The following is a 24163-nucleotide window of genomic DNA, read 5'->3' on the forward strand; positions in this document are numbered from 1 at the left end:
TAGCCTTTTACCAGCGGGCAAAGATCACTTCCATAAACAAGAGTCACATGGTTTGGGAGGACTGGACAGTGTCTAAGCTTACAGAAGCTCATTTTGTGAAATAAAGGCTTTCAGTAGACACGTTCTTCATTGGCCACTCAGAAATTGTCCACTATATGACTATATGGCATTATTGATTCAGTAAATTCTCATACCTCAGAAGTTCTGATATTCATTCCTAAAAAATTATTTGCTGTTGACGCTGGAGACAAGGTTAGGCAGGATTAGCCTTTATTGTCAATTTGCCATGGACAGGCATCCCATAAATGTTGCTTACATTACAACAGTAAATTACATACAGCACAGCACAAGATATTGCACTGTGCCTTACAGAGTTAAAGTGAAAGTGAAGTGATTGTGATACACATCACACAGCGACACAATGAAATATGTTCTCTGCTTTTAACCTGGGAGCAGTGTGTGGGGACGGTGCTTTGCTCAGTGGCACCTCGGCGAATCAGGATTCGAACTGGCAACCTTCTGATTACGGGGGCTCTTCCTTAACCGCTGGGCCACCACTGTCCCAGTTGTTGCACTAATGCCCACCTAATGCACTATTACAGCACTTCCCTCTCAACATATCACACAAAATCATTGTGCTCTCTCATGACATAATTGATCTCTTATTGTAAAAATAGTTTGACAGTGGAATGAAATTCTGTATTACCCGTTTGTCCTGTCTGAATGCTCCAGCTCATGCTCCTTTTTAGTAACCCACATAAAACAGACATGAGCCTTGTAACCGAGGAACTGTTCTAGGCTGCAATAGCTCCGCGTTCCTGTAGGTGGTGCTGCATCACGTAAACAGGCCGGGTCACACTGTGTGATGTTTTGATACCATGCAGGGATTTATTTATTAGTACCAGGTGTTGTTTAGAAGCAGTCTTTTCTTTGGTTGTAAATTTCTGAATATGTTTCCATCCTGGATGGAGCTGAGTGAATTTGGGTTGCTGTTAAGGGATGGATTTGTGCATTTCTGCAGCCTTTTCTGCTTCTTAATCTTAAAAATCAGAGATGCACGGTGTGTGTGTCATTTATGGGTCATGTTCATTGCACGTTTATAATATTGTGCTGTGTTACGAGGTGACTTTTTATTGTGTTAATGTTTTAAGTTTTTTTAATATGATTGGGTATCAATGTCTAGTTAAGGGATTGGATGATTTGCACAGTTTTTTTGTTATTGTTGATATGTTGATTTTTGTTATTGTTGAAGCCTCTTGTAAGCCAGTATTACATAATGAGAAGAAAAGTGTTTGGATGAGTGCTGTTATTTTGTCCATATCCAGTGCTGCAACGTTGAATATTGACTGGAATTAATATGAGGAACCATTGCATAGCTCTGCTGTATAACTGTGTGCTGTTGTGTGCACATTGCTTTTTTTATAAGCAATTTCCAGCTACAGTTGGAGTGGATGTGTTGGAGAGCCAGTGATTCTGGACATCCATGCAAATGGCAACCTGCCTGAGCTGGTGGACCTGGATTGGACTTGGAGGATACATATAAGATTCACCCAATTCCCAACAATGATTATACACTTCACAAAGAGGAAAAGACAAGTCTTTACTTTTTTTTATCATTCAACTTGAACATTTTTTTAAGGATTCCAAAGTTGAGACATACAGCACTGAATGTTTATTGGTTATTGTTTTCATACTTTGTTGTAAGAACAAATAAATATAATCTGTAGTCGTGGCCAACTCACTCCCAGAATCAAAGCTAAATCTGACCCAATTTATCTGCCATTATCTCAAACGCAATCTGCACATATTGAAAGAGCTGCACGAAGCATGTGTGTGTGGTCACTAATGATTTCATGGGTTTTAAGGTCCCTCAAAGAGAGGATGGAGGCAGTGTGCCCTTTCAACAGAATCACTTAAAGTTGAGCTTCATTCATTTCAGCTATATACATGTTAGACAGAAAATAGTGAAACCCAATAATGTTTCTCTGGAACCTGGTACTAAATGTAACATTTAAACAATTAAACAAAGTTCCATACTGACATAAAGTGCACGTGTGCGAAACAGACAAACTGGGCTACATAAAGTGCAAACGGGGCAGAGGCATGTAGACAACAATAAGACACAGGGCTCTAAACTAGTGAAATGAATACTAAATGTGCAACGTAAAATAGTGCAAATACTGCTGTGCAAGATGGAACGGTCCAATAATACATAATATTACTCAATATAACAGAGGTTTTGTATGTGTGTGTGCGTCAGTCCAGAGTGGAAAGTCCCAGGTGTCTGATTGCTTCTGGGATGAAGCTGGCAGTGAGGGCTCCAATGCATCAGTACCTTTTTCCAGATGGTAGGAGGGTGAAGAATGCATGTGAGGGGTGTGTAGAGTCCTTCCCAATGCTAGTGGTGTGTGTGGTAAATGTCCGTTATGGATGGAAGAGAGTCTCTGGTGATGTTTTCAGCAGTCCTCAATATCCGCTGTAGGGTCTTGTGGTGCAATACGGTGAAGCTCCCAAACCAGACAGTGATGCAGCTGGTCAGAATACTCTCAATCGTCCCTCAATAGAAGGTGGTGAGGATGGGTGGTGGGAGATGGCAGGAAGTAGAGATGCTGCGGGGCTTTCTTGGCTGTTGAGCTGGTGTTGTGTTTCCAGGAGAGGTTCTCCTCTACATGAACACTGAGGAACTTTGTGTTCTTGACTATCTCCACGCAAGATGTTTAGTGGAGAGTGGTCCCTCCGTTGTGTCCTTAAGTCAACAATCATCTCCTTTGTTTTGTCCCCGTTCAGAAACAGATTGTTGACCTTACACCAGTCAGTCAGTCATTTCACCTCCTCTCTGTACGCTGACTCATCGTCCGTACTGATGAGACCCACCACAGTCGTGTCGGCGGTGAACTTGATGAAGTGGTTGGAGCTGTGCATCGCTACACAGTCGAGGGTCACCATTGGACGGTGCACACAGCCCTGAGGAGCTCCAGTGCTCAGTGTGGAGGTGCTGGAGATGCTGTTCACGATCTGGACAGAGGGAGGTCTCTCAGTCAGGAAATCCAAGATCCAGTTTCAGAGGGAGATGTTCAGGCCCAGCAGGCTCAGCTTCTCAACCAAGTGCTGAGGAATGATGGTGTTGAATACACAAATGTGTATGTGTCCTGATTGTCCAGGTGGGTGAGGGTCAGATGAAGGATGGTGGTGATGGCATTGTACGTGGAGTAGTTTGGGCAAATTGCAGTTGATCCAGGGTGGAGGTCAGCAGGGTCTTCATATGTTTCATGACCAGTGTCTCAAAGCACTTAATTGAGACGGTAGTCATTGAAACACGACACTGAAGACTACTTTGGCGTGGGCACGATGGTGGTGGCCTTGAGACACGAAGGAACAATGACGATGCTCAAGGAGATGTTGAAAATGTCTGTGAGAACATCTGCCAGCTAGTCTGCAAATTCTCTGAGCATCTTCCAAGGATGTTGTCCGGTCCATCAACTTTTCATGAGTTAACTCTGCATTGAGTTGAAGTCCGCGTAGTTAGAGACAACATTGGTTGGATTTCCTCACAGTCACATTGTTCTGTGTGTTGAATCGTGTGTAGAAGTCATTCAGCGCATCTGGTAGGGACGGGTCGCTGTCACAGGTGGAGGTTTTAGTCCTGTAGTTTGTGACGGCCTGGATGCCCTGCCACATGCGCTGCGTGTCACTGCTGTCCTGGAAGTGGCTGTGATTTTTCTGCCCGTGTGCCTGCTTTGCTGCTCTAATGGCTCAAGACAGTTTGTCTCTGGCTGATCTTAGGGCCACCTTGTCACCCTTTCTGAAGGCGAAGTCTCGTACTTTGAGCAGCTCATGTACCTCTGCAGTCATCCACAAATTTTTGTTTGGAAAGCATTTTAATACAGATAATCGACACATAAAAGTTGTATACACTCCATGGACCTTCACACCTCATTCTAGACTATTTAACAGTAACACAAAGATCTCTGATTTCTCTCAGAGATGAACTGAAAGTAATGATGGTAAAGTTGTAACTGCTGCTCAGCCTCATATCTCGGTTGTGCGTGAAAGATTGCCTAAATCACAATGTTAATAGCTGAAAAATAGCCGAGCATTACTTATAGCCACCCTACATCCACCCCCCCTTGACTGAATTAATGAAAGTCATTACACAGACCGACTCGTCTTTCCTCTGTAGTTCTGCCACACACCCAACAAGAAGGTCCAGAAGGGCAGGAACACTCTTTCAACAGCAAGGCTCTGAATATCCATGGAGTTAATGACAAAGACATGTCTGGCCATATTAAAGCGAAACTAAACACACACGTACACTTCTCCTTTGTGAAATTATTAATAAGCTTCCAAAGCCTGGGGCAATGTTAACCTGATCAGCTCTTGGCCCCTTTTTTTGAATGGACAATTTCTTGAACCAGTTCTTTTTAGAAGTGAGGCACAGTGGAACCTGGCACTTTCTGTAGTATATGGGTATTTTTACCCTATGAATGCCAACCCTGTTGTCTGCCTCAACTTCTTCTGCGCACAGGAGGCATTTTTGTAGTCCTGGAAAATCCACTAACGGATTTTACTGACTCAAAAAAGCTGAAAGACAAGGTCGTTGTGTCCTTGAAACTGGAATGCGACATGAATCCGAGTGCGACTTGGCCTCTCTTTCCTGTTGTGTGTTGTGGAAATGCGATCTGAATGTTGAGGTAAGCATTTTCAGCAGAGTTCTCGGGAGGCCGTGGGAAAACCACCTAGCATTGATTCACAGTGGTTAACAGGCTGGAGAGCAAGAAATGTTGGTTAGGCCAGACCCTCCCACATCTTAGAGGCAAACATCCTCATTCTTCACGGGATGGCTGAACAGGGAACAGAGTAGGGGGAAAAAGGTTCACCACATCAAGATGAAGGTCCGTGCAATACAGATTTTGGGGTTCCTGTTCACCATGTTTGGGTGGATCTTCATCGGATGCTCTATGGCTATGGAGGGCTGGAAGGTCTCTGCCATAGGTGGTCAGGGTGGATCGGCCATCATGACTGTGGCCTGGTACTGGTCCAGCCTTTGGAGGGCCTGCTTCACAGACTCTACGGCCGTCACCAACTGTTACGATTTTCCTGTGCTCTGGTCAGTAGAAGGTAGGCGTCTATCTTCCTTCTCCACATGGTAGAGTGAGAGGGTTTTGGGTGATGGGGTGTAAAGTAACCTAGGCTTCTGCTGTGGAGATACATGGTTTGCAAGTTCCTGTTATTGTCCTGCAAACCTGGTTCAAGGTCCCAAGAATGACATGTGATGTGTAACCTCCTGAATTTGTATTTGGTATTGTGACAGGTTTTGTGAGAATTGTTTGCTTTAAATGCAGATCACATTCAGGTGGTCAGAGCACTTCTGATGGGAGGAATGACGACTGGGGTCTTGGGATTTGTGCTAAGCCTCATGGGAATGGAGTGCACATACATTGGTGGAAAAGACAGGGAGAAGAACAGGACACTTTTTGTTGGGGGTTGCTGTCACGTCACTGCTGGTAAATGTTTCTTCCCATAAACCTTGTAATTACTGTGTCGTCTTATAATTACTGTGAGCCAATAAAAAAGTAGTATGCATAACTGATTTTTTTTAAGCAACAAAGAATTCAACATTCATCATGTTTTGACAGGACTGCTGGCAGCATCTGGGTATGCAGTGTACTCAAGATACGTTTCAGCCGATTACTTCAACCCCTCCTATGATGGATTAAAGTAAGTTATGAGTAAAGGCTGCATGTTTGTTACATCTTTATCTTTTTTATATGCAAATTTAAATCAGTTTGTGTTGAAGGTATGTCCTGGGGACGCCAATTTTCATTGGCTTTAGTGGCTCCATGTTCCACATGACAGGAGGACTATTTCACTTGGTGTCTTTGTGTAAAATCTGGTCTGCAAAACATAGGTAAGGTTGCTGCTGTGTGATAAAAAATGTTTTTGATATGACATAAATTTTTTCTTCCTTTTCAGGGAACCAAGCATTGTTGTGGCCACTGAAGGTCCTCCATTGTACTCAGAGCTCAATGCGGTGTCGGAGATCCGCTCAGGATCTGCAGCGTCGTCTGTGTCTGACCTTTACCCGACCAACGCAGCACAAGCCAAGCCTGTGGTCACTAAAAACGTCAAGTATCAGTCCAAACCCAAGCATTCATCAAGGTCCCCAAGGAAATTGGAATATTCTCAAAAATCAGAGCAATCCTCAGGGTCAAGGCAGTCTTCCAAGTCCAGCAAGTCATCACAGTACTCAAAGTTTGATCCGAATCAGTATTTCATCAAGAACTCATACATATAGAAGAAGATAAATTAGACAATCTCCCTGTCGCACTGTCACATTGTGAAATTTCTGTATTTGTGATTTGCCTGAAAACAATGTTCAAATCTGTTTAATAATTCAGTTAAGGTTCAGTTGAATTAAATATATTAAAATATGATGTTTGTCTAATTTAATAATCAACATTAAATAAATGTTATTTGAAAATACTGTTGTTCTTGTGCCTTTACATGTTTATATGTTTAATGCACATTTTGACTCAACTTCGACTCAGGAATTTATAACAATATTAATATATTTTATTTTACACACACACAGCATGAGGTTTCCTGTACACTTTTGCCATTATTGTACCTTTAAACACTGAAAACTAGTTTATTTATTTAGCTTATTTTATGCAATATATATCTGTACCGAATATACATTTGCACTAGAAAGCCTAGAAAATTGCTATATGACGTCATTTTTTACGAACACATACCAGAATTCATTTTCAGAAGACGTGTTGCTGCAAAGGAAACACTGATTAAGTAAACCACTTTAAAATCAGGATGGATCTGCAACTGATACTGTCTAATGAAGCATCATCATGATGAACATTGACTACCAATCTACGCATAGATCACTCACCTTGTTAAGCACCACTTTAATTTTCTGTTGCAAAAGTGCATAGAATGTGTGAGTCTGCACAAAAGCTAGAAATTATGTCCTTATCAAACATTTAAGTTAAGTTGCCATTTTGGTAAAATACTGAAAAAAGACGTGTACTTCTAGGCCACAGCCCCCACGAAACTCAAGCCCTCAGTAAGCACATAGGGTGTGGCCAGGGTGTTTATCCAGTGTAAATGACACTGCAGTAATCAAAGTGCACACCACAAGGGAGATATGGAAGGTTCATCAACGACACCGCAGCCTTAGAAGTGAAACAAGGGGAAAACATAGAGTCTGTTCAAAAAAGCACCGCAGGACAGACATTCTCGCAAGAGCCGTCAAAATTTGTCCTCTTGTTGGTCACCTTTTTAATCGATCCCAGGACAAGTGACCACCATGAAGCAAAGGACTATGGTGATGTATGTGGAGATTTCCTGCTTTGTAGCCTGCCTTGCCGGCTGGATCTTGATCTGCTCCACGTTGGCTACAGAGTACTGGAGCTACTCAGAAGTAGGAGGCATCGTCCTCACAACCTCCAACTTCTACTCAAACCTCTGGATGGACTGCGTCTCTGACAGTTCTGGCGTGTCTGACTGCAAATACTATCCTTCTATGTTGGGGCTTTCAGGTGAGGATACAAACACTTTCTATCCTTTACACATTAGTCAAAAGAGGTGACTTAAAAAAAGTAGATTCATCAAACATACTTCACTTTCTCCTGATACCAAAAACAAGAAATATCTTGCTTGCATTAGACTCTTTAAAATGACCTCCATCTTATTCTGCATAACCGCCAAGCTTTTGGTAGTGTACATCCATTATTATTATTGTTGAGACCATTTAAGTTGAGAAAACAAGTGACGTACTCATGAATGCAGGTTTCATTTTGACAAAGAATCAAATTGCCCGGACAATTATTTGGAGTTTTAAGGGTTAACACAGAAAGCACTCATATGGACCTTATGGGCACAAACATAGCACAGAACATCGGGTGGGATGGCTACTGGCTAAAACCAAGAGAATGGAGATAACCTCACATAACATTTTTTTTTTTTGCAAGTGTTTCTCCACGTGTGCCGAGCGTTGTCTGTCATCTCGGTCATCCTTGGGTTCTGGGCGACTGTGCTCACCCTGATTGGAATGAAGTGCACAAAGATTGGGGGTTCAGTACAAACCAATGCCACCATCGCCTTTGCAGCCAGCATGACCTTCCTGGCTTCCGGTAATCATGTAACTGGCAGCTCATATTAATAAATTATAAATATGTAGTTGAAATGTAGTCTGAATTGTGAATGGTGTAGAACAGTGGCAAATTATTTTTCATTTTCTCCAGGATTAAGTGGTTTGATTGTGTATTCCTGGTGGGGGGATAGAGTACGGAAAGAGTTCTTGGATCCAAATTACAATGCCCAGAAGTAAGTAAAGGCCTCATGTCAAAATATGAAAACCACAGTGGAACAGACAAAAAAAATCTATATTTTATTCTTAGATTTGAAATAGGTGCTGCAGTGTTCATTGGCTGGGGAGGATCCTGTCTGATGATCACATCAGCCTCTGTCATGGCGTTCTTCACCGGTCGGGAGGCAGTTTTTAGCACGTAAGATTTACAAACACTGTTTCTTTTTGTACAGCCAAATCATCTGGATTGGGTTCAGGTCCGGTGACTGTGGAGGTCAGGTCTCCACTTTTTGTTAAGTACATAACTCCACATGTGTTCATTCATAGTTTTGATGACTTCAGTGAGAATCTACCAAAGTAAATGGTCATGAAAAAAAAAAAAAACACATTGAATGAGAAGGTGTCTAAACTTTTGGCCTCTACTGTATATATGTATTGTTCAAGTATTTTACATTCCAGGAAAATACTACTCATATCCAAAAGGCTTGAAAGCAAGAAAGGCAATGAATCAAATTATTTGCATCATCCCCCTTTGTAATTAGGGGGAGTGCAGGGTCATCAGTTTTTAAATTCAATGAATAGACTGTAGAGGGCAGTCCTGCATGTACAGATTTCACACATTCAGTATTATTTTTATGTCATTCTTCAAGGAGGGCAAAGAAAACACAACGTGGACCTTCCTCATATGCTACAACTCGAACGAGAAGGACATACATGTTGCCAGGGTCGTCCAAACAGATTTCGGGACCCACACTTTTCACTGGAAAATTGCCAGCCATCAGCATGAGCCGGGTTTTGCAGGGAACCCGCGCTGTCCGGCCGGCGTCACGCATTTCCATGACCCCTGGGTCCCTGGCTCAGACTAGTATGGACTCGTTTGTGTAAGGCTGAAACATTCTTAAACACCAACATGGATGCTGGATTTCAGCATTCTGGATTTCATTTAAGCCGAGAAAAGCAAAGCAAAATTACACTGGAGACTTTTTAAACTTATCTTTTTTTATTTAATGTGGAAATATTTTCTCTACAAACACATGTTTCATATGAAAATCTTTTACAAATTAAATGAAAATTATTCATTAAAAATATCTGATGTACTAGAATTCCAAGTGCAACATCACATATTGTATCAAATACATTGTAATTATGAGTACCATAGCTTCTATAAAGTATTGCTTTGAAAGCTACCTGTTATGTTCAATATTTTAAAAGGCTGAGTAGGTGACAAGTCTGAGTCCTTCTGGATAAATTGCAGCTTGAAAATGTAGAATTTGTGTTTATATACCATCAGAGTCACTCCAGTCACTGACCGTCACCAGGCTACTCTTCAGAGTGCTGCCAGTCCCAGCCTCGGTTAGCCCTGAGAAACAGCCAGACAATCCTTGTTACCATTACAATGTCTACTATTATCTATATTGTATTACTATATATTTCACAAGTGCACAAAGGGGAAACAGAACGCTACCATTTCTTCATTTCAAGCGCCTCACACACAAGTTTTAGGAGATGAGGTTTGAATCTTTGGCTTTATGGGCCACCCATCAATACCCAGCACCCATATAAATCATTAGAATTAGACAATCACACGTATTTTGAGCAGGAGAAGAAATGCGCAATTCTGTACAATTTGTACATTTAAAATCAAACAAGTGTGGGTTTCTTTCCACCAACAGGCTACATTGACCAGGCTAGTCCATACGGAAAGGATTCTAACCAGGTTTCGGCCCCTTGCTGGAGGACGTGCCCCATATGCTGGTGCTGGTTGATTCCACGCTCCTCTTTACCAGTAATGGGCTCTGCTTTGTCGTGGGAGGAGCTAGAGGTGCATCCTCCAAAGAAGAGATGTCCCAGTCATCTTCATCATCATCATCATCATCATCATCGTCGCTCTTATTGTCCTTGTTGAACTGAAAAAACATAGAACCCAATGAACATCTAGCATTCCACTCCAAACAGTGACACCTTTCCTTATTTCATGTTATCTGTGACTTCATCCTCAACGTCGTCTCGGTCACACACAGGATAAGCTTGTAAGCTCATCACGAAAAGTTGCCATCGTCGGCAGGCCTTTGTGTTGATTTTCCACTGAAGCCCGTGAAACGTGAAACCCTGTGGAAAGTGCATAATGGAAGCGGTGCCATCAGCACCTGTGTAACCTGAGCCGAGTGGGATTAAGATGGGTCGAGAGATACGACAAGATCACAAGGCTTGGGGAAAAGCAAAATGTGGCCGCACCTGTGAGTAAATGTCAACCCAAACATGTGTGATTCCAACATAACCCTAGATTTGGGCTGGCCAAAAACGTCCTGCCTCCTGGTTAAGCCAATCATTCACCAAAAGTTCAGCCCAAAAAGCGCTTGAGAGTTTCCGACCTTGAGCTCCCGCACCGTGTCGTTCTTGTCCTGCACTGTGTTCACTCCCCCTGCCGGCTTCTTGGGCCCTCGCTCGGCGAGCTGCTTCTCCAAACTCCTGGTCAGGTCTTTGACAAGATAACCTGGAAAGGTTTGGCAAAGCAACTAAGTTCACAACTCTGTTCTCTATAAAGAAAATAAGACTGAAGAACTCACCATGGACATTGTTGTGGTTCATGTTCCCATTCTGGCCGTGGTTATGGGCACGCTGAAGCTGCTTGGGGTCGATCTCCTCCATTTCACTTCCTTCCGTCCACTCGCTCTCGCTCTCCACGGCCGTGACTGTTGTCTTGGTCACCAGAGCTGCTGAGGATTTAACTTGAGGCTCTTTGGCTGGAAGGGCAGAAAGTTTCAAGCTCTTTGCTTGTGTGACTTTGGCAGCCTGAGGAGCAGTGCTGAGCTGAGCTTTGGCCTGTAGGGTTTTTGGCTTCTGTGGAGGCGTTTCTTCATCCGATTCCTCATCCGTACTGAAGGGAGACGTCCTGGAGGAATAAACCGATCTAAAAGAACAGATATAAAATTATGAGGTAACCTTTAACCTTTAACCACTGTAGTTGATGGGTGTAGAGAAGAAGCTGAAGTAAAAATTACTTTGGCGTGGAGGTTTTGGGAAGGGTGTTTGTCCTACTGCGCGGTGCTGGTTGTGGAGTAAGCAGTAGTTTAGCGACTGGGCCTGAAACCACACGGGTCACCCTGGAGGGAAGACTGCTTGACCTTGGCCTGGCTTGGATCAATTCAACAGGAAAGATGCAGTCCGTGAGGTTCATCAACTATTAAAATGTCGAAACCCCACCCAGGCTGCACGGCGCAGCACCCGCCAGCCGTGACGTATTTTCACGCAACCAATAGAATCCAAGTGGGCAAGTTTTCTTTCTACCACTTAGAAACACACACACAAAGCGGGAAGGAGGAAAAGCTGATCTTTCTCTAATATCTACAACACGACATTATCGTCTTGCCGGGAGTTTAGAAAAAACATGCTTACTTTTCACGCTGAGCCCCGGGGCACCCGCTGTGTACAGTTAAACCGCTTTAGATTTTCTCTAATCTCCGCGCTTTAACTGTACACAGTCTAAATAGTCCCATTATGGGATGTTAAATATGATGTTTAGCTTAATTCACAATTTTGAATTCTGTAAAGAATACTGTTTTGAACTCAGATGAGACAATAACGTCAGGGTTGGATTTTTTTTACACACAGTATTGCTGTTCACTGATTATATTTGAATAAAGGTTTTGACATGCGACTGTTTACCAATTTTTACCTAAATTAATATAAAAAATAAATGTTAGTAGGAAAGGTATTAGACATTAAAATAAACAATTGTTCTATAAATCAGTTCTATAGTTACATCAAATTGATTACAATTACAAATATTGTTATATTTAATCTTGAAAAAGTGATTGCCTGTAATGTTTTTTTTTTTTTTAAAAACATCTACTTTCTATGCTGTGACTGAGACGATAATACTCTGAAAAACTGACATTTACTTATTAACTGTTCATTTGTATTACATTAGAACAATAATGTCGGTTAAATTTTTTACCTTCTGTCACTGCAGTGAAATTAGACATTTTGTCAAACATTTATAAACATTTTTCTGACCATGTAGAGAATTTATAGGCTGCATCGTGATGCGTCGATATCGAGGCAATGATAATCATAATCAAATCGTGAGACCAGTGAAGGTTCACACCTCTGATTGTAATTCGCTCTGGAAAAGGCTGTCTGTTAAATGTAAATGTTACGGAGTAGCAACTCCAACAATGTTGTTGTACAACTGGTGAAAGCTACCTTGTGCCGACTGCATAGTCTGGCTGTTTTGATCTGGTACGAGATCTCCGCCTTCCAGCCTGGTTCTTAACCTCTGGTCAAGGGTGCGCCTGATCTCCTCCTCCACAAATTTATATTTCGGATCCACCCTCACCGTCTCCCTCCTCTTGGACAGAACTGTGGACATGATGCGGCTGTACTCTTCTTTGGATATGCTCCGTGCGCCCTGAGAGTGACAAAATGAATAAAGAAATTAAAATAAAAAAATTTTACTGTCAAACTATTTTTTTTGTTTCTCAAACCATCCCCAGATTTTTTTAGGGGTCATGTAATCTCAGCAAATATAAAAGCTGACACTGAAGATGCGATTATGCAAAAATTATCTATTGTATTTTTAATCTATTAATTCAGTTAATGTCAGAAATATTTATGATTTGTCATGGTGATTTATAACACCACAACCTACGTAGTGCCACATAATTTATTTGTAGTAATGTTTATTATTAAGTTCATGCATATTTCATATTGATATGAATATTAAATGAATAGTTAAGAAAAAGTGCATTTACATATGAACATATGAATGTCTAAGAAATTCACAAATGTATCATTTGTGAAATGTACCCACAGATGGAATTCCTGAAAATTTGTCAAATGTATTTACTAAGGTACAGGTAATCAGAATAAGATGTATTACCCGTTTGACCCTGTTGCCCTCAAGCCTTTGCACGAAAGCTTGCTCCACTATGTGCCTCATGTCCTGCCTCGCTCCCGGGTTCTTCATGAAGCTCTTCGCCTGCTGTATCACTAACGCAGACCTACTCTCCGAAATGCTGGAATCTGAAGAACAAACGAGCATGAATGAAAAAAAAAAAGAAAAACCCATTGCTAAAGTCCACCATAGCGCTCATTTTGATGTGGAACTCATCACAGCACAGATGAAACAGAAACAAAAATCATGCCAGAACAAAAGGCACTTTTACTTCAGCTCAAATTTTCTCTCCATTCACAGTGAAATGGTACCACAGGTGGTGCGTTCTTTTCTGGTGTTTCATTTTTTACCTTTGTCCTCTTCTGACTGCTCCTCTATGGGATCCAGTTTATGGAGCGAGGGAGAGGGTTCTGATTGGACAGCACAGGGGGGTCAGACAAGAGCAGGGAGGGTTAGGGGAGAGTAAGGGAGGTTGGAGAAAGAGAGGCTCTATAACTATAACCTGTGGTGCGGGGTGGTGTAACAACAGTCCTGCCAATATCTGTACAGAGACTGTGTGTTTAAATGAACAGTCAACCAGTCCGATGGTTACGTCCCAAATCACAATATTCGCTTAAAGATCTTCAGAATGTCACCTGGAAAAATTCTATTTAATAGTAATTTCCCAGAACTAATGCAATGCAGGCAACAAAGCAAGAATGTTTTAATCTGAAGCCACTTCCATGCAATCAAGCTGCTTCGTCAGAATTCAGCAGGATCATCAAATCCAGGTAAACAGAAAGATCTTGAATTCACTTGAATATGAATTGATCCCTTCATGCTACTGCGGCCATATTGAGCATTTTAGAAGGACTGGATTTAGTCTTCTCATGCACTGGGGCCAAAAGAAACACAGAAACAAGCTGACATACCATAAGTAACTGGAATGCTTTTCTTGTCTGGAATTGAGGCTTCAGCTGTAATAGAACATAATTTATATTAAATTTTGGTCATATAAAACAATCGCTATATATGCATAATACTTTGAAACAAGTGTATGATAAGAAAAACGATACCTGGACATTCCATAACTATGGAGACCGGACTGGAAGTGATCGGCCTCATTTGTGAATTAATCTGAGAGAAACAGAAACTGGCGTGGGATGGTTTCCTTATCAGGGATTCTACCATGGATTCTCATATAACATAGCAATATGACATGAGAAATGGTACCAACTAATCCAACTTTCATTTCCTTCAAGCATTTTCAGAACTTTCTAACTGCACTCAAAATGTTACATAGACAATATAGACCGGCCCAGCTATCAGATCTATAAAACCCAGGCTGTAAGGAATCTGGAAAGCAGCACTAATTCAGGATTTCCTGTACGAGTGAACCACTTCCTGTGACGGCCCCCCCGGTCTGACCTGCTGGGCCTGGGAGGCGAGGAGCTGCTGCTGCTCCTGCAGCCGGTGATCCATCTTCTCCGCCCGCCTGCGGCTGCGCTCCTTCTGATCGCTCAGAGACATCTGCATGCTCTGCAGGTCTTCGCTGAGCTGGGGAGGCAAGAGGGAAATTGAGGGCCACCATAGGCAGGGGCATTTTTTCCAATCGCTCTACACTTTTTTACGTAATATCCCTAGCTCATAGCTCTAAGACAGCTCTGGCTTTCACATTCTAGATCATTAAAAGCTAGAGACTTGAAGAACGGCTAAAACATATTAAACATATTAAACACCTGTCACATTACAAACTACTTGGTATTTAAAATGTGTTGTACCTTATTCGTCTCTGTCTCATATTTCGTCTTCACTTTATCCAGTTTAGATGTCCACTTCTCTTCCTAAAAATGACGATCATAAGAATGATGGAAGAATAATTCACACATTATTACAAACATGGAGTCCATTTCTGACCTGTCTCTGGAGCTGCTGCTGGAGGCTGAGCACCTCGAGTTGGTACCTCTCCTCCTGACCATGGGTAGTCGAGCTGCTGCTCTGCCTGCTGTCAATCTTGGTCATCAGCAAGCTGTTGGTCTCCAGCACTTTGGTCAGTTGCTAATATGAAAAAGCATGTTTTATTGAATTAATTTAAAGCCCAAATGAACACATGAATAAGGTTGAATGAAAAACATTGGATGCATTTATCATTTACAATTTTTATAATACCATATAAGCCAGTTGCATGACATTTCATCCATTAAAAACCCATTCGTTACTAAATGATTTGCTGAACCACATATCAAGACTAATGTTTGAGAAAGCTGCATTTTGTAGACCAAATATTGCATCTATGCAGTATTTTTAACATTGTTAAAATGAAATCATTGAATTACTTGCACTCCCCCTTTACGCAAATTTGTCACCACTGTCTTAAAAATTGTTGTGTATTGTCAAATATCTCACGATACGATAGGAATCACAATACGATTATATTATGATATATTGTGATGCTGTACATATTGGGATATTCTACATTTCACTGAAAATCTGCTGAAATAAAAGATGCTGTATCGCTCTGCCATGCGACTTCACTCTGCCTGAAATGCAAGCAGTAATTTAAAGAGCCCAGCTGTACAGCGCCATCTACAGGAGTGGAGGTTGTAGTCGCACACTGATTCTCATCTCTGCTGACCTCCCTAAGGAAAACGCTAGTCCACCCGATGGACTACATTTACATAAAAAAAGATGCTGCCCCTGTATCAATACAATGTCACCACGTAAAATATTGTGATATACTGCTGTATTGATATTTTCTAACACCCCTACTCTATATTAAAGTATCTGTCACGTCTCGGGTGTGAAGGGGAAAGAGGCACAGATGCAGGACTTTGGGAACAAAGAGTTTTATCATAGCACAAAACAATGGCCAAAAAAGTAACACAAAAGAACTTTAATCCTAAGGTGTGTGACTGTTGTCAGGAACAGAATAACTCAATAGCAAAAAGTCACGTTCATCATTCAACAAGGTTTACATTCTGCACCCTCAATAGTACTGGAGTGTTGTATATTCATAGATCTGTAGTTACTTTACTGGTTTTCAACTAAATGTCACATTTTCACTGAATGTCACTTTTGCAGTGCACTGTGCTGCTTGTTTGCACATGTTGTCCTGTCAAAATCAACATTCAACGTTGCAAAGGGGGCATGTACATGTTATATAAAGCTACTGATGACAAATTAACCTTGAACCTTATAGATATTCCCTTTATGGACTATCCTTTGTTAATCCTATTTGCAGCAAAAACAATATCTGCAAATAACTTTCATTTTTTTTTTTTTTTTGCAAAATCTCTCTTTACCTTCTCCAGTGTTGCGTTCCTCTTGTAAAGTGAGTCCATATCTCTATTGTTACGCTCCCTGATTTCATCCATCTGCCTGTTCATGTTCTTCCTCTCCTCCTCTTTCCACTTCTCCAGCTCCTTCATCATGTGCTCCTTCATCATCTGCTCCTGCTTCTCTCCCAGGGGAATGAGGAAGAACACGAATAAGACCTTGTTTGTTTCTTCTGAACATTGTGACATTGCTGCTGTTGTATGGAACCCTATGGGCACCTGTGAGCTTTTAGTTATGTAGGTCTGCTGCTGCGCCTCCAGCTGCTCCTTCAGCTTAGTGATCTCCTCCTGGAACCTGACAGACTGGAGCTTCCGCTGGTTCTCAGACATCAGATCTAATGAACAAAAAGAAAATGTTGCATTTCATTGATCAACTGACATTTATTCAGTATTACTACTGTAGAGCTCCCATCCCATCATATAATCTCTGATCTTTACATTAGTGTACTTAGTCTAGCTAGAGCATAGGTGTTTCTATTAAAGTGGCCAACATCTTTATATACCAGGGGAACATCTTGACCCATTCTTAATTATCAGATAACAAAGCAAGCTTATAATATTTTATATGCTTGCATTGACCTAAACCAACATGTTTACAGTTTTCACATACCAACCAAACTGGCTCTCCCAAGCCTACACCCACTTACATTTACACTTAAGGAATTTATCAGACATCCTTATCCAGAGCAATATCAGTAGTTACAGGGACAGTACCCCTGAAGACACTCAGGGTTAAGTGTCTTGCTCAGGGACACAATGGAAGTAAGTGGGGTTTGAACCCCACTTACTAACTTTGAAGTGGGGTTTGGGGTCTTACTTACTAGGTCACTACCACCCTATACACCATCAGTGCTGAAACTTATCCCAAGGGCTCATCTACATATATCCTGTTTCGGTAGGATCTGGTGACCGCTTTGATCCCTTCGCTAGAAATCATCTTGCTACTGGGTTCACATGTCAGGAACAACGTGAAAAATCGGGTTAAAGGCAGAACAGTGGGTGTTACTTACTGAAGTCATACTCCTCAGGGTGCCTGCGCTGCATGTGGCTTTGCAAATAAGATGCATTCAAAAAGGCTTTGTCGCAGTGTTGGCACTGAAAGAGACAAATAGATATTTTCTGTGTACTTTCTTTGTATAAATTGGCAAAAGAATCTGCTTGGACCATCATTAGAATTTTTTCTCTAAGCCATTCAGTGTGTGTCATGGCAGAAATGACAATCCTCAGACAACGGATCGAACAGAAGTGTAGAACAGTGGCAAACCTTCACTCCCCCTCCTCACCCTTTCCCAACCTCAACCAATCAGAGTGTGAGTGTGGGATCTCTGGTGGGTTTCCAGGGAAACGGAGCATGAGGAATGGAGCGTTTTGCCCCCTCCGCTGCACGTCAGAGCGCATCACGGCACTGGACATGTTGACAGCAGGCTACACCCATCATCATACAAACCAGCAACTGAGCCCTTCATCCATTTTTAAAATGAAGTTACTGACACCCACATGTATGTGTTGCATTTGTGCGCCTTTGTGGCTTTTGTGTGTTCGCCTGACTCCTTGTCCAGGTCGCAGGACGCCACAGCCACTTGTCTGGAGAGAACCCAGTACTGTCAGTCATGGACAGTCAGCATAAGGCACTTCTTGTGTTGCCATAATTGCATTGCGGCGCTGTGATAACTTCCCTAAATCAGCGGTGAAATTGGATTAGTCATCTGAAGAGCGTCTACAGATACAGAATCTGTTAACTGGCAGTAACTCTATGAAAAATAGAGATTATATTTCTATTATATTATAAACACACACACATACATACATTAATGTGGCACTATTTGCATACAGGCAACAAACCAATAAGCGATAATAAGGCGGTATAGTATATAATTGCCACGAATGAATTTAAATTAAGTGAACATCATTCTAGATAAACAGATGAAGGAATTTTACTTTACTGTATACACCAGTCAGACATTACATTATGAGCACCCTCTTGCTACCGACACAGCCCGAGCGGCCCACTAGACCTGTATGCTACGCTATCTGGTACCAAGCCTTCAGTAGCAGATCCTGTAGGTTGCAAGGTGGCACCTCCATGGATCTGACTTGTTTCTTCCAGTACACCAGCCCTCGTGTCCTTTTATTATGGCAGGGTACAGTATCCTTCCACTGCCATGTTTAGTGAGGTGGTACGTGTCAAACTAACATCTACATGAAGAGGATTGTTTTTGTCATTGTGATGCACAGTTTCCCATCAGAAAATTAGCCTCAGCACACACACTCTGCCACCCGAAGTTATGAGATTCTGATGCTAGATGCTACTGGTGGTGGACACTGGTCTGCATGGGTACCCTGACCACTACATTTGCACTTATCCAGAGCGACTTACACAAGCAACTAAGGAATACGAGTTTTGCTCAGGGACGTGTATGTTCGATTTGAACTTGAGACATTGTGTTCTTCCGGTTACCCACTAGACTACTACCACAACTCTGATCTTGTGAAGTGTTTAGATTCAGGCAGGGTCAACAAATTCTAGAACTAGTTCTAAATCCATATACTGGAATTATATGTAACGCAAAATATTATGTGTACATCTACTATGGAAGAATATGCATGAATTGATTAATTATTGAGCTGTACATTTGTACCTGCTCGTGAATCGGCTTTATTTAGCCGGGGCAGCATGTTCCACAAACTGTATGCAGTCACATGAAACGCTAGGTGTTGCCTTGGCAACAGCTGGCCACGACCAACCAAAATCAGAGCATTTCATAGGGCAAAGGCAAACAATAGTAATCTATCTACGCTAGGATCATGGAAAACCAACAAGCCAAGCCGTAGCAACGTGGACGGCTCGTCATTTACAAAGGAGCGGGGTTTTCTTTAGGGTGGGGGTTAAGAAAACTGGGGGAGGGGGCCACAAAATACCTTTTGTTTTGGTTACTGGGCATGAGTGGATTGAGTAAAGTCATTGTCACCATTGTCATTGAAACACCATCTGCTCGGCCCCAAAATCCTCAGCATTGTGTCTGAAAACCAAGCTGTTAATGATTAGCTGTTGACCGAGGAGAACCGGTAGCGTCAGGCTAACGCTAGCCTCCAACGTAAACCCCCCCCCCATACAAAAAAAAAGGTCACCCGTCACATGCTAATAAAAGACAGCGGCAGAGTAACGACCAGGAACAGCCTGCCAGGGGTGTGAAGGGGGATGGAGGAGGAGTGAGTAATGGTGTGATATCACCATGGGAATTAAGAATAGGCTTGGGGGGGCATCACCACCTGCTAAGCTGCTGGATATCCCAACTAACTGCTCTGCCATCTCAAAAGACGGAATCTGTCCTTCTGTTCGCCTGATGAGAGGACCTTGGGGACCATGAGAGGAATGGATGAGGTGATGGAAGATGATGGAAGGTGATTGTGTGAGGGGGAACAGACACACCTTGTGATAACTGGCCATTCCAGCGGTTATCATGGCCTGCTGGGATGCAATGATCTTCTTCCTCTGCTTCAGTTCGTCTTTCAAGGTCTTGAGCGACTCCGTCTGCTTCTGCATCTTGCTCTGGAGGTCGCTGCGGAGCTGCTCCCGCTCCCTCTCCACCGCCTCGACCTTGTCCTTGACCACCCTGAGACTGTGGCTCTGGTGGTCCTGAGTGTGAAGCAGGTACTCCACGGTGAACTGGGCCAGTCGGAAGAGTTTGAGCAGCGCCGGGTCGACAGGGGACTGGCACCGCTGGCACTTCTCCACCTCCAGGTTGCAGAAGGTCACGCCGTTCACATGCTCCAGCAGCGCAGCGATGTCCAGCTCGGCCGCAACACGGTCCACATCCACCGCATTGATCCTGCGCCAGTCGATGCTCTCTCTCCTGGGCCGGAATATGGAGGGTGGAAGGGTGATGCCACTCGCCGGTGCTGCGGACATGGCTGCCCCTGCTGGTGCGCCCTGGCTGCCTGAGGAATGGTGGCTCTGTGGGGAGTTCAGCAGCGACGGGATCCCTGCAGACGATGGAGCCCCCTGAACGTCTGATTGATACGGGTAATATACGTTGTTGTAGAATGGCTGGAAATGGAAGCAAAAAGAAAAACAACATGACAATCAGTCATTAAGGACAAGCAAGCAGCAGATTGGAGAGTGGAAGCATGCAGAACACTCACCAGCTTCCCTAATTACAACGATCACAGCTTAACATGTTATTTTTACCCTGCGATCTTGCTGCAGAAGCCTCCTTACCATCTTGGGCGGGGGGTTTTGTACCGACTCTTCCTCCTCCTCCTTCCTCCCGTTCAGCCTCGCTCGGCGACACCGAAACAGGGCGTCCTTTCCGTCGCCATGGAAACAAACAAGCACGTCTCCAAGTTCACGTGTCCCGCGGGTTGCCAGGTCGGCGCTATTCCTGCAGATCCGTGCTGCGGCAAAGCAACTTAAATAAATAACCTACTTACACCATAATACACACACACACACACACACACACAAACTATCAACGAATCGGGTCACCGTTTAATGACATCTTAGACACGGATACTAAATCCTCAAGAAAATGAATTATATTTTTTAAAGTAGAAATTTAACAGAAATCTAACAGATATAGAAATAATGTAGTAAATACAGTAACGTCGTACAGATGAGATACGATAACACGGTCAGTAATGTTAGTGTACGGTTCTTGTATCCGAGGTGGGAGGTTATGCTGCACACGTGGCAACCCCGCGCACCCCTTCATTACCGCCCCGCTCTTCTCCTGGGACGGCGGTGACACGGTGGGGAATACATTATTTTTACACGCACACGCAGATGCGCGACCCCTGGGAAGTGTGGAACACGTTGTTCCACAACATGCAACTCCCCTAACTGTCCATAATGATATCAACACGAAACGACCAAGAAAACAAGCGACGAATATGTTAAACTAGATAAAAACAGCGCGGTACTGCATGGATATATTCTACAGGCCAACGTTAGCTTTTCTCGCTAACAAAACACTTTATAACTTACACCCGGTCGATTAATTCGTTGCTACTGAACAACTGTAACTTTTACATTCTTCTCACATTACTTTGGGTTGTGGAAAATGTTTTATAAAACATTTTAAAAAGATTTTTCCCTTTTTATTTTATTTTTTTTCAAATAGAAGTCCAAAACGTGTAATCCTTTCCAGGTTAAAAAACCCCACTTCCCTTCTACGATCTGTCCTTTCGTCACCAAATGAAAACGGGACCCGCATCTTCCCCCCACCAGATCGCCATCGCCGCCTCTCGGGTTTCCGGGCCTCTGCACATCTCAAGTCGGGGCAAGACTCCTGAACAAAAGGCTCAGAGAGCCGGAGCCCGTGTTCCATTTATAGCCGAGCAAACCAAAAGCCAAAGTAAAACACGAAGCGTTTCAACCCGATTTCCAACCCGAACCCGGTCCCGTTCGTTCCAGCTACAGCAAAGTAACGGAGAGAAACTTTTCCTACCTTGCAAATGGCTGCCTGCGGCGAAAAAAACGCGCTTGTTTTAAACGCAAAAGTAAAAAAAAACAAACTCACCTTTTTTTCGAAGCTTGGTTGGAAAACTAATTTTAAAAAATCGCTGTTCCCGTCGGCAGAAGTTGTTGGATGCGGACGCCGGTGACGTCGGCAGCCGCACATTCCAGACTGGGCGCATCAGCGGCGCGCTGCTGCCTGCCTGCCTGTGGGAGGGGGAGGGGAGGACCCCCCACCCCGACAAATCCGGGGGGCTTTACAGGGCCCGGCTGTTAAAAACTGTCCGCTTTAGAGATGTTCTGTGTGTTTAGCGCATACCTTGTTTTTTTTCTTTGTTTGTGCTTTTTTTCATGAAAGAATGAACAGTTGTTATATGCGATGCATCATCCAGATAAAATGTCTTGGATCTAAAATAAACTTGATTTCTCATAAACTTGATTTTTGAGTTGATAGCGCCCCCGTGTGGTTGTAACCTCGCACTAGACGTTTCAGTACACAGGCCACAGTAAAACATAACAGCTAAACATACACTCGTTTTTACTGAAAACAATGAAATTAGTAACAACTGTATTAATTTTTTTTATTTTAAATATACAGATACAGATGTACAAGTATCAAGTGGGGCAAATGTGGCCTAGCAGGTAAGAAAGCGGACCCGTAATCAGAAGGTTGCTGGTATGAATCCAAGGTGCCACTGAGCAAAGCACCCCACACACTGCTCACTAAGTTAAAAGCAGACAACACATTTTGTTGTGTCAGCGTGTGGTGTGCTGCAGTGTTTCACAATGTCAATCACTTCACTTTCACACCATTTACATTTACAGCATTTACCAGACGCCCTTATTCAGAGCGACTTACAATCAGTAGTTACAGGGACAGTCCCCCCCTGGAGCAACTTAGGGTTAAGTGTCTTGCTCAGGGACACAATGGTAGTAAGTGGGATTTGAACCTGGGTCTTCTGGTACACTTCTGGCGAGTGTGTTACCCACTAGGCTACTACTACCCTATTGAGTTAGATTATGTTGCGTGGCTCAATAAAAGTTCTAGTTTTGAGCTGAATAGGTATGATTCTTCATTCTCTAACATACTGACTCACCTTAGTCCCAGGACACCGGGCTTAGGGCAGAAACTCATCCAGAGCAAGATTCCCACCTACAGCAGGATTTGCTGTTTTTATTTCCCTCCCATAAAATTTGCTCCTGCACTCTACACTGCATAAGACCCTTCTCTGGATACTCGGAAATAACAGTCTTAATTCAGTCCCTGTATCACGACCGCGCTATGGGGGTCTGAGTGAAACAGTATTTCAATACACTGTAAACTGTGTATACTGTTGTACAGACTTGAATGCTGCATTTAAGTGCTTTTCTTCCCACTTCATAATGACGACCCATCATGAATTCAAATGCTTTGACTTTCCAAGAAAAAAAATTGGTAACATCTACAAAGCTTTAGTGACTACCTGCTAGTTAACTAGGCGGTTAACCATGCTGTTGGTAGTGACTTGGCTACAGCATGTCATTTACCATACACCAAGTTTTTTTATTTTTTTAAATCTTCCGTCTACTGACGGCTAGTCCTGCATCACATTCCCGACACAATTTGGCAACTAGTAATACAACTTTGACCTTTTGATGGCTCAGGATTTGTAATGAGGACACATGAAGGCAGCAGAAGTTCCATGGAGGATCACGCAAACGCATTCAGGCATGCTTAGGCTCGCAGAGACGAATCAGGAAAAGTCGAGCCCTTGACCATTTCTTGCATTTTACTCTCACATTTTTTCTGGTGTTCCGTCCTTTTCCTCATTTGACTCACAGACCTTAACAAACCCTCCGTCTCAGCGGAGCCGGCTTCCAGGGGGCAGCTGTGGGGAAGGGAGAACAGAACAAATTGGATTGCTATTTCTGACTGCAGCAGCCTTGGAGGTGAGAGCTCTCTGCTCCGACTCGGCACAGGCGAAGATATTAATTAGCGCGCACGTCGGGGTGGGTGGGGGTTACTCATGGCACAAGTCATCTGGATGGAGCACGCGTTCATCGCTCAAACACATGGATCCGCCAGGACACAGGCCCAAAGCGCAACCTGCCAGCTGTGTTGGCGAGACTGCGTTTCTTTACTCCACCTCTCCAAGTATATCGGTGGTAGCACGAGGACGGGCCGTTTGTCTCGA

General features: G+C 43.0%; 3 protein-coding genes across 7 annotated transcripts; 2 read left to right on the plus strand and 1 right to left on the minus strand.

The window, feature by feature from the left end:
- The first annotated feature begins 4775 nt into the window (after positions 1-4775).
- On the plus strand, positions 4776-6326 carry cldn10e (claudin 10e). Its single transcript, XM_028953779.1, has 5 exons — positions 4776-5118; positions 5343-5504; positions 5637-5718; positions 5798-5908; positions 5974-6326. The coding sequence occupies exons 1-5, from the start codon at positions 4887-4889 to the stop codon at positions 6293-6295; spliced, it is 909 nt and encodes a 302-aa protein (XP_028809612.1). The 5' UTR covers positions 4776-4886; the 3' UTR covers positions 6296-6326.
- An 832-nt stretch (positions 6327-7158) lies between these two features.
- On the plus strand, positions 7159-9430 carry cldn10d (claudin 10d). The gene is made up of 5 exons (XM_028953780.1): positions 7159-7553; positions 7986-8147; positions 8259-8340; positions 8415-8522; positions 8974-9430. Exons 1-5 carry the CDS (start codon positions 7322-7324, stop codon positions 9206-9208), a joined length of 819 nt encoding a protein of 272 aa, XP_028809613.1. The 5' UTR covers positions 7159-7321; the 3' UTR covers positions 9209-9430.
- On the minus strand, positions 9305-22208 carry dzip1 (DAZ interacting zinc finger protein 1). Of its 5 annotated transcripts, none has more exons than XM_028953775.1 (19): positions 22054-22208; positions 20754-20929; positions 19965-20582; positions 17545-17629; positions 16754-16869; positions 16502-16651; positions 15117-15257; positions 14981-15043; positions 14628-14756; positions 14276-14336; positions 14132-14176; positions 13571-13630; positions 13206-13348; positions 12530-12734; positions 11326-11458; positions 10891-11234; positions 10696-10817; positions 10038-10230; positions 9305-9683 (listed from the first exon to the last, which is right to left on the minus strand). In XM_028953775.1, the coding sequence occupies exons 1-19, from the start codon at positions 22169-22171 to the stop codon at positions 9601-9603; spliced, it is 2985 nt and encodes a 994-aa protein (XP_028809608.1). In that variant the 5' UTR covers positions 22172-22208; the 3' UTR covers positions 9305-9600. The 5 variants fall into 5 exon arrangements, with proteins under 5 accessions (XP_028809608.1, XP_028809609.1, XP_028809607.1 ...); XM_028953776.1 differs by having other exon boundaries at positions 10711-10817; positions 16502-16654; XM_028953774.1 differs by having other exon boundaries at positions 16502-16654.
- Positions 22209-24163: the final 1955 nt, after the last annotated feature.

Source organism: Denticeps clupeoides, chromosome 15 (assembly GCF_900700375.1).
Source record: "Denticeps clupeoides chromosome 15, fDenClu1.1, whole genome shotgun sequence".
In the NCBI taxonomy this organism is placed as follows: Eukaryota; Metazoa; Chordata; class Actinopteri; order Clupeiformes; family Denticipitidae; genus Denticeps; species Denticeps clupeoides.